Source organism: Heliangelus exortis, chromosome 1 (assembly GCF_036169615.1).
Source record: "Heliangelus exortis chromosome 1, bHelExo1.hap1, whole genome shotgun sequence".
NCBI lineage: Eukaryota > Metazoa > Chordata > Aves > Apodiformes > Trochilidae > Heliangelus > Heliangelus exortis.
This window is the reverse complement of record NC_092422.1, coordinates 177420169-177440394: the sequence shown is the minus strand read 5'-3', so window position 1 is coordinate 177440394 and position 20226 is coordinate 177420169. Positions and strand designations below refer to the sequence as shown.

The window sequence follows — 20226 nt, the reverse complement described above, 5'->3', positions numbered from 1 at the left end:
CAAAACTTTGTTTTGTTCAGTACACACCAAAAGCTTTTAGGGATTTGATTTTATTTCTAATAAGCCTATATAGGTTTCAAAGTGGGACAGACACCAGAGAGTCAATGCACAGCCTAGCCTGTAAATCTTTAACTTAGTGCAAGGTTGTCAAATCTAAGGATATTAATTTCAAGCAACCTTTCATCAGTAGACAGCTCTGTATAAACCAGACAGTACTTCTCAGTGTTCCTGCAGTATCTCACTGTTTCAGTACAATTGGTCAGTTAGTTATTCTACAAGGCAAGTTTATAAATGCCCAAAGGCTATAATTAAAACTATCCCAGCTTGTGAGACATTTCAGACAGGATGACTGTCCTATTTGACATGTAAGTCATGAATTCTGTACTTTATCCAACATTTGGAAAGGCTTAGTTGACCACTTCTAAACTCACCAGGCGGGCTCTGGGAAAAAGAAGGTGAAATCATGGGAAAAATGTAGCATGAAAAAATCCTGGAATGAATCTGTGGCAGTTAGAAGTTTGTGACCACCACTACCCTGCACACCAGAGCCACTCAAAGCCTCCTGGGGTACGACTTGCAGAGATACAGATTTGCTTCCTACACAAATAAATATAGACATGTGCTTGCACACAGTTAAGAGGGTTCACATTATTATAAAATACAGGTAAGGAAAGCAATTACTTTAAAAAAAATAATGGGTTATTCACCAAAGTAACAATTTCAAAAAGGTCTAGAAAATGAAGCAAAGCTTTTATTGCTAGAGAACTATTGACTCCAGGTTTAAGTAAGTGACCTCAAGTGAACAACGATGCACTTAGCCTGGAACTTGCAGCTGCTGTATTTCACTCTAAATTGAATTGTCAATCCACAGTGCAATCTTCTTCTATAAACTCACATCTCTGGGGCAAGTACACAGAGAAATACTTCATAATGGCTGCAAGTTAGACTAAATTAGTTAGACTGGCTCCAAGTTAGACTAAATTCTTTTGGAAATGGGAAACATGTCTGTGTTACTGAATTTAAGGATCCCCATGGGTACTTCTAAAAGGGTAGTGAGGGTTTTTTCCATCTAAGGACACATAGTGACAACTTCAAGTTGACATTTTTCCTGCAAAAATTTCATAAGCATGAAAATAGCTAATAGCACATGTCACTGTTAAAAAAACACTAGGTATGTATAGGCTAAAGACCCAAACTGAAAAAAATGCAATAGGCATTTTTATACCTCACGTGCACAATGATCAGTTCTGGCATTCTTGTCACAATGAAAATGGGTTTGTTTTTGTCTTTTTTTGCAACTTAGGCTGCCAATTTACCATGATCTATAATATCACCAGTGTCAATGGTTTGCAAACATAAATAATTGGTACATGCTGTGAAATACTTACATTCACTTTTCCACTAAGTCTTCTTCGCTACAGTCAAGTTATTTTCCAGGGCAGGGTTTAATCTTCTTACTAAATAAAAAGAGGCAGCAATTAAAAATATATTAGTATGTATTAAGCTATTCTCAACCACCTTAAATTTACAAACGTTAAAATATTGATTTAAGATCATCTATAGCATCCCATAAAACTGTAATTTGTTTATAAATTGTCGATTTTATTACATTTTATACGCAACTTTATCACACCATAACTTTCAATCCTGAGGCTAAATGGGGCAATGTTCTGTATTTCAATAGCTGCTCAGATAATAAATCAGATGGACAGTTGCTCACAGATGTACAACTAATTACTGAAGAACTGAGATCTCAACTGATATATTACCAGAAAGAAAGCCTGGCAATACAGATGGGGTATTGTATAATTTGGCACTCCTCTAGCTAGAGCTTGAACATGCTCTTATCAATGGCAGTAGTCAGCACCTCCCACGATCAAACATTTAAGAATGGAAGAGAAACAGTGTCTGTCCCTCTAGAGAATGATGTATTACCATCTGATACCATTTAACACCACTGTGTAAGCCAAAAAGCGATTAAAAAGGGTTCACATAGATTGTTCAACAATGTGAAGACAACAACTGCCCTCAAAAAAGTATCCCCATCAATAGATATAGTGAGTGCTGAATATCCCAACCTGTTTCCTACACACTGATATTTCTCAGTTACTTTTTTGTAAGGCACAGGATGCCCACTCAAACACACTGCAAAGAATGCTGTCACATATGCTAAAAGATCAGCACATGGCAGTTCCCAGGGGAGAGAGACCAAACACATGGGGCAAAATCCACCCCCCTGTCTCCAAAGCCATCTCATCTCAGCTGAATCTGACTTTGAGACTTGCTTAACACCAGCTCCCTGGGGAGGGAAGACACAAACATCAGCATGGCTGCTCTTTTCCCTTCATGCTCCTTGAGGCTGCCCAGTACTAATCAAAGTTTATTTTTTATGTGATTTAATTTCTTGTTTGCATTCTAGTTGCTGTGGTAACACATTCTTTAAGACTACATACAGTTATCTCTTCCTGGAGCCTCCTGACAATACAAATGGCTCAGCACCACATGAGATCTCAGGGAAAAGCTCTCTGAAAGAACCTGCACCCTCACTGGATGGAAGGTGAACATGCATACTCAGCAACAGTGAAAAAAAATGAAGGACATGAGAGAAGAGCTGGGTGAGACACTCTCAGACCACAGCTGCATGATACTGTTTAACTATAGAGTGTAGGCTTGGACTGGGACTGAGGGAAGCCATAGGAGGGGAGTTTAAGCAAAGCATCCAACACAAGAGACAGACAGACAAAACCTTTAGACTTCAGGACGAAGGCAAAGGGCAGATTTCTTTGTGCTACTGACAAAGGGAAAAACAGATCTGGTGCAACTTAAGCATAAAATGGAAAAAGAAGTAGAGAAGTAACAGGAAATGCAAAAGGATGTGAAAGATCATGAGACTGTCAGAAACAGTCAAGAAGAAAAGAGGTGGAGAGAGTCAGCAGGAAAACAAGGCTTCATCCCGTTCAGGAGCTCCCTTTATACATTGTTTCTCCCCTTTAGAGCATTTTTGCAAGCACTGCTGAAAGGTGACTTAGACACACTTTGCATTGGTTCATATCTCAACTTTGCAGATGTGGTAACTGAGGTGCCTGAAAATCACTGGTTGAGCATAGAAAAGGAATCAAATGCTGTGAGCTCTGACTGTTGCGTATCCAGCCGGTATGTCCCCTGCTAATAACATCACAAATTAATTTATTGGGAAGACAGGTTCAACCATAACCCAGAAACTGTCAGAGAGTCACCAGGCTACTTATGTGTCAGTTCTCACATGGATATACCAGACATTTTAGTCTGTAGTTGGTAACAAGCTGTGGCAGAGAGTTATGCTACCAAATTGTACTCAATTCTCTGTGCTATAAAATAGGAATCCTTATTCATAAGAGGCCTGGGACACAAGCCAGAAATCTCACTCACTGTCTCCCTATTTATTCAGACTGAGTCATTAGATTTTCCAGGTTTCTCCACTGAAATGGCACACTACTTTGGCTAGGTTTAGATGGACACAGGTGGTACCATCTGCCCCAAGCCTTGCTGGTTCTGTTTGGTTTTGTTTTTTCCTTTTACCTCCTACTCATAGCACAACAGCTCTTTTTCAGTATCTCACAATGGAACACCAGGAGGAACTGCTCTTTCATGGTATAGGTTTGGCCAGCTGTCAAATGTCAAAATGACTGCTGGGGCTAAAATACACATTGCTGTCACAAGTCCTCTGATAGCTGGAGGCTCTTGCAGACTGACCTGAAGTCAAAAGCACTGTAATGACATGGGGTGGGGGTATGTTCTTTAAAGCTGATGGAAAAAACAAGCACAAACAGAAAAAGCATGGAGCAGAGGGGTGTTAGACTTCAGTCTAACAGTGTTGATCTTCCTGTTCTTCTCTTCCCACTGGCTTGGGAAAGAGGGTTCTGCCACAGATCACCTTCTGGAGAAGAAAAGAATCTTCCCTGAACTGCTTTTTCAGGAGACTCCCTCTGCCCTCCATTAGCTGCAGAGAACAGCAGGGAGTTTACTGCCCTTGGACTACATTTAACTCTTGTCCTGCCTCGACCCAATCTGAATGCACTAAAAGGTTCCCATCTTTTCACGTGACACAATTTCTGCCTTACATACCAAAATACTTCTAGGAAGAAGACCAGCACAGACATGTCATGTGAATAAAGCCATCAGGACAGGTCAATAACCCGGCGGAGCCAAGACAACCATAAACAACCTCCCCATCCTGCAAGCTCCCTCTTCCCCATCAGGCAGCTGCATCTCTTTATTTAGGGTGAATGTCTCAGATCCCATCATTTCAAAAAGATGATAAACTCCATCTGATCAGTTCTGTTCAAGGGCAAAATTGTGCAAGCAGACAGCACACTGGGACTGCTGGGGAGAGGGGGGAGGGTGTGGGTTCCGAAAGCTGCAAGAAACAAAGTGCAGCGCTCATCCTGCGGTGCCCAGAGCAGACATAGCTATAAAAAGGAGTAAAAATACATCAAGTGCTTTTTTGTTTTTTGTTTTGTTTGCTTCTAGAGCTAAAAACAGATCATAAACCACATTTCTTTGAGGGAGTTTTGTTTGTTAGAAAGGGCAGGCACCGGGTCAGGGATAAAAAGTTGTACTATCCGGTTCCCAGACACAGACCTTATTCCCCTGAGCGTTCAGCTATATGGAACATATGGAGCAGATACTTTTCCTTCAGGCTTTACATGCTCCTGGAACTTATCCGGCTGTTGAGCTAACAAGCTCAGTGCACCCGATAGGATGGAGCACGGAGGATAACACATAACACTACATACTGCTTTTTGGAGCCTAATTTTGAAAATGGATCTTCACATTTCAGTGCTGGGAAGGCAAAATTACAACACTGAGATCATGTCCATATGGAAACAAGATACAGAAGTTACTATTAAAAACTTCAGGGTGACAACAAATGTCGGCTTAACTCTAAACATTGAAATGTATTTACATCTTTAATTAACTATCACATTACTACACTCCAGTATCTGGTCAATGCTGTCTCTATCTTCCCTCATTTTCAGCTCTCCAGTTTCTATTGCTCTTCACCATCCCTGTTCTGCTCTGTCCACCTCCTTGACCCCAGAGACAGCCACTTCACTTCTATCACATGAACTCCAGAGTTCTATTACTGATTTCCTTTCTGTCTCCTCTGCTTGGCCACCTTGGTCTTAGTATCATCATGGTCTAGAAGTTGTTTAACATAGCTCTACCTTCAATACAGTTAAATCTAATACTAATTAAGCTTTTTTTTTCCCTTTGGTTTCCACATAACCCCACATCCTTTTGGCCTCACTTTTATGCACTATGAAAAGACCTTTACTATATGCAAAAATTAACAGAACATTAAAATAATAATGGAAACGTTTATTATTGTTGGATAAATCTCAAAACACTGACTACTCTCACGCAGCCCCTTCCATTTTGCTCTTCCTATATTTTGCAGGGCAAAAAGAAAAAAAATAACAAGGAAAAAATACACATGCTGAAGTTTTCCATTCTTAAAAGGTAAAAAAATCTCAGAGTAAAATCAGACTTTTACAGATATAGTCTAAGAGCAAAAATCAGCATAACCCAAAACTGAAACCAAACAATTTGTGGCCCATTACCCTTTCTGAGTACTTCATGTGAGGCCGTGGTGACTAAATACCTTATCTCTGTAGACTTTTCCAGAGAGATTTCTTAACTACAGAATTAAACACACTAACCACAAGGTATTTCCTTCTCTGTCTTCCCTTCTGATCAGTCTAGAAGCCCTTCCTGCTCCTTCAGCAATAGTTCACCACAAAGATCAAACAACAAGAACACAACCCCATGAACTGCTGAGAGGTTGAGGTGCAGCATCCTGCATATTAGGGCAGCAACTGAGGCAAATATCAGTGGAGAACTGGTGAGCAGCACCTCTTCCAGCCTCTCCAGTTTGACATTTATCAAACCTTACAGTTTGTACTAGGCAAAACTGTTCCCTGACTTGTCACTTCCATAAGGCAACAGGGCTGCTCTCTGACCAACGTGGAGCTGAGCCAGCACTCAGTGCTGATCCATACTCATCAAACTCATCAAACTTGGCATAAGGATTTACTCCAACACAAAGCAACAGAGAAGAAACATCAGTTTCTCAAAAGCTGCTTGAGAAACTCTTACACCTCACTTCCTTGTCTTCCAACACCATATTTAGCTTGGTAACTTAATAAGAGTAAGGATACTAAGAAATTATATTAGAGGTTTTTTGCAGAAAAAGATATTTTAGACAGATGTTTAACTATGAACTGAACTACATGCCTGCAAGTGAGCTGTAATACAAAGAATATTATTCAGACACACTTGGGATGGCCATTGTAACATTCTCACAGGCTTTTTGGTTACAGATAACATCATTGTCCTAAACTCACACCATAAAAGCCATGCTACACAGTAATTTCAGCTACATAAGTTACTTGTGAATGCTAAAATAGCAAACAGAGGAGGCAGACTTCTGTCACAGTAATGCCTGTAGCTGGTTTTCCTTATAAAAATTAAACTTTACAAATGTGATATTAAAGATAACTCCAGGTCATAGATTTCAATTTAGCTTAAGCACACCTGCCATGACCCTGAGTAGTCTATGCAACAACTTCAGCAGAGTATGCAAGTCAGAGATCAGAATTTTTCCATGTGTTAGGTGAACCAATACACTATTGCAATACAAGTTTACAGATGCAATTGTAGGGGTCTCATCAAACCTGGTAGCTTCTCTGTACACAGTACAGCAAAGGAAGAAGGCAGGCTCTTCCAGAAGGCAATGGAAACTGGGTTTTGTTTCTTTTACTGTTGGCTGGAGAGGCACCCCATGTGCTCATGCTATGAGTCTTATTTGTTAAAGTGAATTGTCATTATTTAACAGAATACCACCTTTTTAATTCTGTGCCTGCTGGATAAAAAAGATTAAAAAGTTAGTGAAAACCTCATCAATGTCTTCACTCTGATATACTCTGCATAGACAGTAAAGAACTTCTCTTTAGTAGCTCAGCAGGATCTTTTCAGTCCTTAAGATGATCACATGCAGTCTTTCACAGCTGTCTTATAGGTCTTTTCATCAAGCACTTTGCTTTCCCCACATCTGTCAAGAGGCCACAGTGGACTTGGAAAAAATTTCCTGAAGCAGATCTTTCATCTTTTAACTCAACTTCCCAAGTAATAAAGGCTGCCTGCCTGCAAGCAGGAACCCAATCTCTGATTATTAAGTAAACACATGCCACTTACATTCTAGCTGAAGGTTAATCATCAAGCAGTTTACAAAACACATGTTACTTTGGAGAGCCAAGGTGAAGGGAGAATTCCCACAAGGCCAGAATTGCTGCCCTGAACATGCACCTGTCTGTTAATGTGTTCACACAGGAAAAGTCTAGAGGAGAAACCAACACACTTTCAGGAAAAGCCAGGAACCATTTGCAATGCCAGCTTTGTAAGCCCCTTACTTTAAGTAGCCTTGTTCAGTTAAAATACATATAAATCTACCTTTGAGGAGGACATCATGCTTAGGGTCACAACCTTTGTTGTTCAAGGAACAGAGTGTAAAATAAATTCAAATGCTCTTTGTGCTTACAGTTACTCTCTCAGTTGGCTTTAGATGACACTTCCTGCAGCAAGTGAGGATGCTGCATTTTTGTCTGAAGCCTTCCCCTTGTTCTGACAGCATGGGGCTGAGCCAGCCTTGACCCTGTGCAAGAGGCCCATCTATGTAACTCAGTGGCTTGCTTGCAATGCAAGACCCTCCCCATATCATAATTATCACCCACTGGAGGTGACAAGAGAGAGGCCACTGCTACACAGCAGAACAAAGCTTAGGCTTATTTTTCTAGGAATTTACCATAATCCTGGCACAGTCAAATTTTTAAATTATCCAAAATTCAAAATTGCCCAAAGCTCGCAAGTTCAGGCTTCCCTTCACTTTCCTATTCCTTCAAAGTTTCCCTCTGTTCTCAACTCTCAGGTTATTTTTGTTTGTTTGTGTTTCTTTGGGTTTTTGGTTTATTTTGCTTTGCTTTGTTTTCCTTTGCCTTCTGAGGACCTGGGAAGAGAAGAGACATCAGGAGAGGTACACTGAAGAATGAAGCCAGGCTGCCATCATATTTGTGCTGACTGTAGAAACCAGTAAGTTGGCTGAGTTTGCATTCACAAGCAGTTTTCAAAGCACTGAAGTCACTCAATAATTTCAAAATATCAGTAAGTACTTCACTGACAAGAATTATTATGAATCTTGTATTATTCTGGTGATGTGTAGACTTACAGCTAGCTCTGTGCTTGCCATAAAATACAGCTGCTGCTTTAGCTTGAAACAACTCCAGCACCACCAACCACCCCCCCTTAACAAAACACAGTTGTTAACTACTAACTGAAGAACACAAAAATTCACCAAAATTGGTCTACAACCATTACTGTTCAATCAAGGTAAATTGTGTAACATCCAAGGACACTGCTTCAGAGCCTGCCACCTCAAAAAAGAAAATCAGTCTCTGCTATATTACATTCCCCTTTTCATCTTCATGCCATTGAAGGCATTCCACAGGCAGTTTTATTTCTGAGAGCACTGATTTTCAATCGATCTGCTCTGGCCTGGATTTGAAATAGGATACTACATGAAATTGGATCCTGGGAGCCTCAAACATGTCCAAGCTTGCAGAGGAGGTTAAACAAAAAGAAAAAGAAGGGGTTTTTTTTAAACACAAGGTGCTAGTAAAACTGATTTTAAAGTGCCCTCCAATTCTCTTAACTGGAAGTAATATATTACTGCTTTAAAGTTTTTTATATCAAGCTCTTGAAATTTTTTATTTTTTAGACAATGCCACTGGTGCACACCTTACCTTAGAAATATGAATTTTAGTACTCAACTAAAGTGATCCAAACCACCAAGGTAATTAAGACTGCTTTAAAATTGGCTTCACTACCTTTCCCCATTCATCTGCCAACCTACAGCCCAGTCCTGCAATCTCTTCATCACGTAGTCAGTGGGAGTATTTGCACAAGAATTTCAAGGTTTATTCCTTAATTTACAAAATGCAGCCTGCCTTATTGGAAAAGGGAGCAGGAATGATAGTGGGAGTATGAAAAAGGAGAGGAAAAAAATGCTAAGTATAGGAAGATAAAAAGGGAAAACAGGAAGTCAAACAGGGAATGGAACATGGATGAGAGAGAATAAATGACATAAGGAGATAACAGCAAAGGATGGCATGAAAAACAAGAGGAAAAGCATAAAAGAATGCAGAGTTTAAACACTGTAGGGCTTTAAATGCATTTCCAAGACACTGAACAGAGAAGTGAAGTGCAGGAGATAGCAGATTGAAGTGCTGAACACTTTATTTTTAATTCTTATTTCAAAAAGTAAAAATCACCCCAGGACCATTATCCTGGGATGCCAATTCCTCTGGAGCTGAGTATGAGACACTGGAGGACTCCAGGCATGGCAACCTAGGCAAGCCTTACCAGAGCCCAGAGAGAAAGACCAGGTGTCTCTCAATGCAACTGAATTTTCCCAGGCTAGCCCATTGCACTGCAAATTTTGTTACTTTTGTTTGTTTCTAAAAGTCAAAAAAAGGAATCAACTGCAAAGTCCCCTTTGAAGCTTAAGTAAAACTTCATCTTCCTCTGATTTTACACTGAGAAATGTATAAAAATCAGAACTTTCTCATTATTACAACAGTGGCTATGCCTCTTGCTGGCCAGATCAGAAAGCACCACAGCAATCCAAGTTTAAATACCAGGGGTGTCTCATTTGTCCATCAAAACCAAGGAACAAGGGAACTCTGCCTAATTATCAGCAATATACGAACACTGCCCTCCTTCAAATCAGGCATAAGGGCCCTTCTCGTCTTCAGTGCTTCTCAGGGAATCAGCCTAATCCCCCCAGCCCCCCTTGCTTCCTCAGTGAGCTGTCTTCCTAATCTGGAATCCTTCAGAGCTGGGAACTGGACCCCCTGCCTTGATTCCCATCATCTGCACCGATTTATGTCAGCAAGCCAGGCCAGCTGGCCGCCTGCACACCCAAGGAAGCCCATGCACTCTTGATACTGTGTCCTTTTTAAAGAAAAAAAATAATAAATGTCCCCAAACCAAACCCAAAAAAGCACAGTAGTCCAGCACAGCTTTGCCTGCCAGCTTAAAACTTGCTCCCTTCCCTGTGAGCTTAACCTACCTGCTGCTGCTGCTGAGCACAGAGACTTCCCTGAGTGTAGCTGCTCTTTGGTGGGCAAAGCCTTCTGCAAATAATTCAAAGGCATTTCTAGGCTGGGGGAAGGGTGACAGCTTATTGTTTCTACTTCACTAGAAAAGATACATATGTTGTGGAGTTTTCCTCCTATTAAATAAAAAGAAATCGTTCCAAACTGTGATAGGAGCTGCGTTTGGTCTGATACTGCCCTATCTGCAGGGCAAGTCACAGCAAGTTCTGCAACTGCGGGCTCTGCAAACACTGATTTCACCCCCTCCCCGGGACCTTCACTGACCGCTGCTCCCGGCCCGAGGACGCCGAGTTCACAGCCGCTGGCATCGACAGGGAACAGCCAGGCAAACACCCTGCTGATCCCATGGCTCAACCACAACTTCAGTCTTTCCTCCAGCTACTACTTTTTTTTTTTTTTTTTTTTTTTAAAGCCTCTTTCTTTGATGATTACTCAGGGCACAAGCTACGGGAAAAACTGCTTGTTGTTCAGTTCAAACACTTTTTTTTTTTTTTTTTTTTTTTTTTTTTTCCTCCACCAGCGAAGGAAACTGCATTTTTGGATCCACACGAAGGGAAAAGCAATATTTAAAAAGGAAGTTCCCACACTTCCTCTTCAAACAAATCACTCCTGGCTGGTTTTGCAATTACTGCCCTACCGTAAAGAGCTGGGGGTGGAAGCATTAAGCATATTATTTCCTTTTAAAGTCACTTGCCTGTGAAAAGGCAGTTTCCAGATAGGAAAGTGTTAAACATTCCTGAGAAACTGTCAAGTTTTCAGTAACTAATTTACTCTTCCTGTAGGCCTGGAGGAAATCCACAGCTGCCACAAATATTCCTTGCTTGCTTCAATACTGCTCTTTGTGAAATGGATTTTAATGGCCAAGCAAAGCGATCCAAACCGCAGTGCAATTAAAGCTGCTGCAACCGGCTACACGAAAGGCTGGGAAGCACCCTGCACCCTGTCTGCACCCAGGCAGGGTGATGGTGACACTGCGAGGCCTCATCCTCATCCTCACCATGGCGCAATGTGTTGCTGCTGATGGACAGACCCTGCTCTCTGAGAAGACAGCAGCGGTTTGAAAGGATGGAGCTTTGCAGCAGGAGATGGAGAGAGAGACCCTGCAGCGGGTGCTGGCAATGCCTGTGCTGGCAGTGACCTGTGTTTTCCCTCTGCGGAGGGGATGCTGCTCCAGTCTGAAAAACTCTTTGCTCTTGCCCCGTCTCCATCCCACACGCCGCTCCCTGGGCTGTAATGCAGGTCTGGGTACTACCACTCTGCCATTGCAAACCCACGTGTTTGTTTGTAACACTGCGGCGTTAAAAACCCTTCTGATCCATGGGCAAACTGGGTTTGACAGGCAGGGCTTCCCTCTGCACGCAGTGGTTAAAGTCTGAAACACTGGTGTAGGAAGCTGAGAGATTTTTCTGACAATTCAGAGTAAATCAGCTTCCAAGTTGAACTGACATACCTTAATTTCTTCTGTGGTGAGTCAAAGCACTTGTCAGCCTGAAAGGCTGGTAGTCCCCTGATATTGAAACGTCTGCTAGATCCATACCTAGCAAAGGGAGAAAAAACTTTTCCCGAAACTCCTATTCAAAGTGTGGGAGGATGGAAAATCAGATCAGCAAATCTCTCTGAAAATAGTTCTTGAGATAAAAGGTGATTGCCTTGGCACCAACTTCTCCCACCTCCTTCCCTCCCCTCCCCTCATCAGCCATGCAAGGCTTAGGAAACTCCCTATTCCTGCTCCACATTTTTACAATTTTTTAAAAACACAATTGGATTTGGACATGAATAAACTTTCATCTAAAGAAAATCTTGCACCTCTGAGTTACTAATTTAATCTGGTAGCAGCTGCAAAAAACTAACTCCATATTTTTGAAGCTAAATCATTGCCAAAGTCTGTTTTTAAGCACCAGCTGCACAGAATAATGCTAAAGAACTCCCCAAAACAATTATATTTAAATTATTAATTAAAACCAGTTGGAATATTATTATTAAAATCAATTAGTTTATGCAAAGAGATCTACAAACCCGAAACAGAGCTACGACGAAAGAAGTTAAGCAGATGATGAATAATTAATACAGCTCTTCATTTGTTTCACCTAGTGCGCCAAGTTGCACAAAAGAAAAGTCATTAATATGAGTGGATCACAGCTAACAGAGAGCATTAAACATTTATAATCACTAAACTGTTTAAGTATAAAGTTTGCAGGGCAGCCTCCCCCTAGTATTAGGTTCATAACAAACTAAACCCCACAGTTTAGTCCATTTGGATGAAATAACAGAGGAAAAAAAGAAAGGCAGATCTGGCTTTAAGGCTTGTTTGCTTTAGGTAAGCAAAGCAAGGTGCTTCTCTGAAACTTCTGTCTTCAGACCTGTGAGTAAAATTCATGAAAGCAGCTGGCCTGACTGCCCTCCTGTTTCTGGAAGTGAAACAACACAGCTTGGCCAATTGCCTTCACATGCTTATCATGAAGACATGTGCTTTTATATCCATGCACACACTTATTCCTCACAGCCACCAAAAGACACATTTTTCTAGTGTGACATGCTACAGGTCCTTTCGCAAAGCACATTTCCTCTTTAAAAAACAGGGGGTTTTGGTAAACAATGCACAGATTTCCTGGGTATTACCAGAACTACATACCTCTTACTAAGCAATGCTCCAGTGACACAAGATGGTGATGTCAAATGGAAGAACAGAGTAAAACACTTGCTGCTGCACAGTTAAAACAGCATGTGTTAATTTAGAATATTGCTTAGCTCAATTATTTGGGTTTGAGTGGGTGGCAGTGGAGTAAAATGCAAGCAAGCAGTCACTGTCCTATCTCTGGTCTGATACTAACTTTGCTTCCATCCTACTTAAGCATGTCTCTTCAGCTAAACCTTTACAGTACTTCAAATAAAAAGTTGGATTTGCACATGTTTAGTTTTCTTTTCAAAAGGACTTGGAGTATCTCTCCAAAGAAATGTCAGAGATTAAAAAGTATCTGTGGTGAAGGAACATTAATTGCCTTTTAAACTGATTTACAGCAGAGAAGTTAAGAAATGAGGTAGGTGTTCTATCAAAGAGCTTCCTGCATTCTCTGTTACCAGCTCCTCTGCTTGAGGCAACAGCAGGGATATTTTCACACTGTGAAAGAACTGACTTTGCAACACGTTTCTTGTCCAAGTGGGAGGTTCACCTGCCTCCCTCAACACACCACATACCATCTCCTTCCCTCATCACGTTACTCTTGCTGCCCTTTTTTTGATCATTTTCTCCATAGCCTCCTCTACATCCCATCTGCTGAAAACAGAGTACAGCCAGTAACATTACACTTGAACTTTCTACCTCTTGACATGAACTGACTCAAAAAACTAGACAAAACAAGCTGTCCCAATTCTAGACCTTGTCTGTGCACTGATATCAGAATCAAAACCCTTTCTGGTCATGAAAGATAAATGGTGCAACTTCCTCCATGATAAACGATGCAACTTTCTCTAAACAAAGCTGAGCCAACTGTGTCCTGCAAAGCCTGCCTTGCCTTGCCTGTCTCAGACACAGACAAAGCAAAGTCATGAAACTCATCTTCAGTTCTGAAGTCAACAGAGAGTCCCATAAGAGTAGTACCATTTACCTAGCATTATTTAATGGCTGCCCTGCCTCCCGGCTAATCCCAAAGCAGTTACAGGGCGTACAGAAGCAGTTTGTCACTGCTGACTTTGGGAGTCTCTGACCCAGGCAGCAGGGCACAGAGCCTTACAGAAGCAGGGCTTGGGTTCATACCCAGTGTGAGCCTCCAGACCCCTCCTGCACCGACAAAGTACCCACCCTGCTGAGAACAACAGCAGGGCAGGGTGGCTGGTGCCTGGAACAGGCTTATCTTTTGTATTACTTAAAAATGGGAAATCAGGTCCAGCCTCCCAGGTTAGCGTTATTTCGCTGAGAATGTGAAATATGTACAATCTTGCCAGACATGCCATTTGCAGAGCTGGGATAAAATCCTGAGACATACGTGGCTTCGCTCCTTTGATCTTTGTGCTTGTATCTCTCCTTATGTAAGTGGAGCTTAATTGTCCCCCAGGAATTCACTCTGCAGGGCAAAAAGTACCTCTCAGGGTACAGAAAATTGAGGATAATCCACTTTGGAAACAGCCTATCCTCCTTACAGCCCCTCTGCTTGCTGGGTCAAAATAGACTTCTGTGGCTTGTTTCTGTCCCCTACACCAATATGCATTGCCACTAACCCCTTAGCACATACTTTTCCTATCTTTCAAACAGACAGAAGATTTTTGATGAATTGCACTCAGTTTCACAGTCAGCCAAATCTCAAGTACAGGCCTCACAGGCATAGGCCTCTCAGAGAGGAGAGGCCACAGATCTACTTCATATATCCTTAAAGGTGGGCTCTGCCTTTGCAGTAGCACAGTACTTAATTGCTGTGGCTTAAATATTCCCCTCAAACAACACAGATTGTTTAAACAGCAGCACTAACTCACACTGAAGGAAAATCAGAAACACCCTCTGCTCCACTGTGTCTGGGCCTCAGTGGCTGTGGAGCTGCTTGTAGGATGTGTGCACTGGAAGCAATGCCAGAAGGACAATGCTGTGGTCTTAAAAGCATGAAACCTTTAACTTTTGTAGCCTGTGCCTAAAAAGCATGGGACATATATGGTCTGGAGCATGCCTGTATACCCTATAGTCATAAGATGGTCAATTTTGATTGCAGGGTGTAGACAGTAACCAAGTAACTTGAAAGAAGTAGTTTTGCCTCTAATTATGGAGCACTATAGCGCAACTGAGAACCTGTGTGAATGTGAGGGTTCCCCCTCTGTAAAGAAGTTGCAGTTTCTCTAAGAGGTTCCCCTCTGCAGAATCAGGATGCTAAGACACTGCTTGCAGTGCAGCCTTGCACCGTAGGACACGCAGCACCCCACAGCAACGCTGTCTCTAATTGGCGCGCCTATCGCCCACCCCACCTCTGAACTCGCAGAACAAAAGAAAGCATTAATCCACATCTTCAAGAATTCAACAGTCATTTAAGCAAAAGGGTCAGGTACCTAATGGGCTGTCAAGTTCAGGCTGTCTATCCACCCGTGTCTTCCCAGCTCCCCGAGTTCCCAGGCCTTGACTGACGGTCCTCGGCAGCTGGGCACTTTGTTTTCCTGCCAAAGCACTACGAAGGCCTGAGCACAGCGACTGCTTTGCACATTTAAGTTGGGATGACAGATTCTGGCTTCATTGAAGGAGAGCGGGAATAAAAGCAGCCATGAAATGGTACACATGAAGGCTTGAAAAATATATTAAGGGTGCTATTTGTTCTTGTATCACTGGCACACTTTAAATAGAATATAAATATACTTTCAGATGTCTGCATTGTGCTTCTTGATCCAAACATCACTATGACTGCAGTAGTTTTAAGATACCTTATAGGAAGGATAACTGTATAAACACTGTGAGGCACCAATAAAATAGTGTGCATGGCTGTAGACATTTCCCAGATCCTTTCAGCGCTCCTGGTTCAGGAGTGAGTTTGAAAACTTCAGCCTGGAATGCAGAAATATTGCTACAGCTCCCAGAAATTTCCAGGAGGTACACAAAGAGGAGGGAGCCCTTTCCAGATTCGCTGGGACACGGCCTGCTATGCATACTTGCCTTTGAACAGCCTCGTAAAACCAAAACATTTTTTTCCAAACAGATCACAGGTCACGGAAGCTTCCCGAGGGATATATTGGTTACAGATGTTTTCATGTAATAAAATATTCCACTCAACTGCAGTATTTCTAACTGATAATGCTAAAACCAAATTACCCTTGTCTAATGGTTATGTCCCCAATGTACTCCTTAGCATGGTAAACAGTGGCTCATTTGTTACAGTTTAGCCAATATAACATTTAATTTTTTATAAAAGCATGCTGCAAAGACAATGTGCTTCAAGGGTTCAGGAACTGCAATGTAACTTTGAACTTTGCAAAGATATATACTTAGAATTATAATTTATTCTACAAAGATGCAAAAATCTATCTCAACTTTCAGCATTATGGTATCAATTTGCACTTAAAAGTTACCCCATTTTTTTAAACATTAGTAATTTCTTTAATTATCCAAAGATTTCGCTCTTGAAATTGGAATTATAAAAAAAAAATAATTCACTTCTTGTTTGTCTGAATGGTATGGAGCTAATAATATAACATTGCATTTGATTTCCTCCTGGCAGAGTTGTTAGTAAAGCAAAGGTCATTGTGATGGGATCTCTAAAAATTGAGTAGTTTAAAATAAATTTTTTTTAAAAATGATAAGGGGGAGAAGGAGATGACTGTCTGTTTTCAAAATATTTTTACAATATAGCATTAGTAGGACAGTTGTGAAAAAGGAAAAAAAAAAAAATATTGGAAAGGATGCTTAACAAGTCTTCTACCATAACAGGGAGCCTTCCTGAAATCAGGGAAAACCGTGCTGTTGCACTACAGGGGTCTCTATGAAAACTAATACCTCCACATTTTTATTTAAAATATTAGAGCACTAGGCTTGAAACACCCAATCTGCTTTGCTTTCTGTATTGGATAATGGAGATCAGCCCAGCTTGGATTTCAAATGTTGCCATCAAGAACAATGGAACATAGTTACTCTTGCTGTGCTATCACTGTTCCGACATTGACCCTTCAAGGATAAAGTCAACCATTTTAATTAAGTTTTAGTAAGACTGGAAACATAGCAGAAGCAGAGCATTCTCTGAGGGAGAGATGTAAGCCACTTCAACACAACTGGCACTATACCAGAAGCAAAGCTTGTCCATTTGTAAGAAAATGTGGAAGTCAGTAAAACTTGGAGATGTTTTAGACTGGATCAAGTAAGAGTTACTCCCCAAACTCTACACATCCACAATCCCAGTATTCACTACTTTAATGATGATAGTCAATGCTTAACATTAGTAAAAAATAGTATTATTCCTGAGCTAGCTGTGATCACTAACCTTGATAAGCAATTTTTTTGAGCCATCAAATTCAAACGTATGCTTGGTAAAGTAAGCCAACATCACTTGCCATTGCTGGGATGATCAGAAACATGCTTTGAAAACTCACTATAGAGGGAAAAAATTGAAGGAAGAATTAACCCCCACCCCAGCTGAAAGGATAAGTCAGTCTCGAACAAATCACTCAAGAAATTTACCATGGAGATGCTTCCAAGGTATAAGAGGGGTAAATGTGACTTAAATGGCTACTCAGTGTTTGGAAGAGATGGACTTTGCTTGGTTACAAGCAATGTGCCAGGTAAGCTTTATCCAGCAGATGCCCTGCCAGTCTGCCTATCACTCTACTTATCATCATCATATTTGATTAGCTGTATATTTATTCTGGGGATGATGTGGTAATTAAGATTGCCAGCATGCACAGGAGGCAGTAACACTTCTGTGATGGCTCTGGCATTCAGGAAGGAGTCACGCAGCACATGAAACACTGAGCAACAGCCCTGCTCTCATGGCTAAGGATAACATCCAGAAGAGGAACGAGGTACTGCACTGTGATCAGTCACTCGGTTTCTGCAAAATGTGCAATCCAGTTTTTCTAAGCAGACACATTCACTCAGAAAATAGAAGCCAAATCTGCTGATATTTGAAAATTTTTAATTGCTTTAACAGTTTTTAGGGTGGTATGACTCAGCAGCAATAAGAGCAGTGGTTGCCGTGCATCAGTGACTTGAAAACACATGATGAGTCTTGCAAACTCAAATTCTCCTTTTCTCTTCCCTTAAACAGCCTCTGGCATGGTAACCACCAGCAATGTGCAGATATAACTCCTTTGAGATTCAGCACACTGGGGAAAAGAACCAGCTTTTTGGAATCCAAATCACCTGGGCACCGCAGGAGATGTGATCTGCCAGGGATGCCCTGGGAATTATGTTCCTGCTGGTCAGCAGGACACTGCCCATCAAGTACCAGCTACACAGGGCCTTCCACAGCTACCCTTTTTCCTCATTATTTTTGCTGTCTGCCGTAAAAAACCTCACCTAGCTGATGTTACTCCCTAGGAAGCAAATCCCTGTTTATTTTAGCAATGCATAACGTGGGTAGCAGCAAAAAGCACAAAGACACCAGCCTCGAATCTCTAGAGGAGGGAGGTGTAAGCAAAGCAAAATTCATGAGAGATTTTGCAAGTCCTGACACACATATGAAAATATATTTTGCAGGGTAAGAAATTATTAATTTGAATTAATTTTTGGTATGTGTTGTGATATTTGTCTTGCTCTGGTTGCTTAAGGATAGCACCCAGAAGCATAGATAGGAAGCCAAACAGTGTAATTTGTTGCTCCTTTGCTTCCCTTCTCTGACCTCTTTATCTACAGAGTCAATATCATACCCAAAACCACACACTGGTTTCCCTGAATGTTTTATTTTTCAAGTAAATGCCTAATTAACTCACTCTCTATTTTAAACCCTCACATGCAGCAAAATGCCCCAATTAAAAATGGAATGTCTACTAATTTAAGCCCAAAGGTTCACTTAAGTCAAGTTTCATGAATCCTAAAAATAGAAATGCATTCATAATTTTTTCCTCATTTTAATTGGGCTTTTTTTCCTTGAATTTAAATATCCCTCTGCAGTCTCTTCAACTGCATTGCAGTAGTAGGAACCTCATGCACAGCACCAGAATTGTAAGATGAAAGATGACTTGCCTGTTTGAATCTTCCACTCAGGAATGTAAAGTGGAGGCAGGCATCCCGCAAAACAGAGCTGTTGCAAATTAAACAGGAGCGACTTCAGAAATATGAGGCTCCCAGAATGAAATGAAACTTTTGGTTGATTTGTGCAGAGAGAAATCTTGGTCCTTCTCTAACCCATCATCACCATAAGAGGTGGAAGAAAACACCATTGTGGCACTCAACGTGAAGGTGGTGTGACTAATGGTACATACAGCAGCCAGACTAAGGGCAAGCCAGTTCAGAGCAAGCTGAAAAATATACTCTACAGGGCTCTTTAAATTATATTACTCATAGCAGTCATAGAATACAAGGTCATGCTTCTTCAAATATAGGTTAAACTTCTAAGGTGGTGAACTAATCTGAAAAGCAACAACTTGAAGAATGACTTCAGGGCCATGGTAAGCCACAGCTAAAACTCTGGCAGGGATGCAGTGGCTAACACGATTAATGAGATCTCTCAGTACATGAGCTAGGGGAAGACACACAGCAGAAAACATCATTATAGCACTGCAGAGGAACCCTACTGAAGAGCTGAAGCTGAGGTTATCCAGGGCAAGAGAGTAGTAAGCAAAACAATGCTAAGTGGTACTCATGGACCTGCTGGTTGCCTTGCCTATGCTGGAGCAGAGCTTCCATTACGGCTGGCAGAAGTGACGATGGAAGAAGATGCAGGAACCACCTCTTCCTAGCCCTGGCAACACTCCCTCTTTTCCTTCTCATTTCCACGGTGGTGTAACTTCAGGGTGGACTCATTTTACCCTCAGTCCTGCAGCAGCAAAAATTTGGTTTTTCTTACGTTGCTGAGATGCCTGGGTCTGGTTCTGTCACTTCATACAGCATTACAGAAATGATTACAAGCATGCATGGCCATGTCTGGCATCCAGACTGCACAGAAGACATTGACAAATTGGAAAAGATTCAGGATGGAGCTGCAAGAAGGACTCAGTCAGGAAAAAATGCCCTAAAGCAAGAGCCAGAAGTAATTCAGTCTGTTTAATTTCACAAAGAGAAAGTTCGGAATGGCTTGATCACAGTCCATAAATACTTACATTAGTGAGAGATTTAAGGGCATAACAAGACACAGAGCTGAAAAATGAAACTTTGAGGCAAAATTCAGACTAAAAGTGAGAGGGAAGTGTTAGAATTTAATGCTATTAAGTGACTGGAACTTTTTACATTCGCATGCAGCGAATTTGTCATCACCTAAAGTCTTTTGAAAATTGAGGTTGGATGTCTTTTTAAAATTATATTATCTAGCTCAAGCAGAACTTGCAGATTGAGTGAAGCAGTGAATTTGTACAAGTATATAATACTATAGCTGAGCAACTTAGATCATCATAATGTTAT

General features: G+C 41.2%; 1 protein-coding gene across 6 annotated transcripts in view; it reads right to left on the bottom strand.

The window, feature by feature from the left end:
* The window catches only part of PLXNB2 (plexin B2), a 245303-nt gene that overhangs the window by 107790 nt on the left and 117287 nt on the right, over nt 1–20226 (bottom strand). For all 6 annotated transcript variants that reach the window (XM_071733787.1, XM_071733784.1, XM_071733789.1 and 3 more), the window contains one exon: nt 1389–1457. In XM_071733787.1, coding sequence (XP_071589888.1) covers nt 1389–1390 — 2 coding nt within the window. In that variant the 5' untranslated portion in view covers nt 1391–1457. The remainder of the gene's footprint in view (nt 1–1388; nt 1458–20226) is intronic.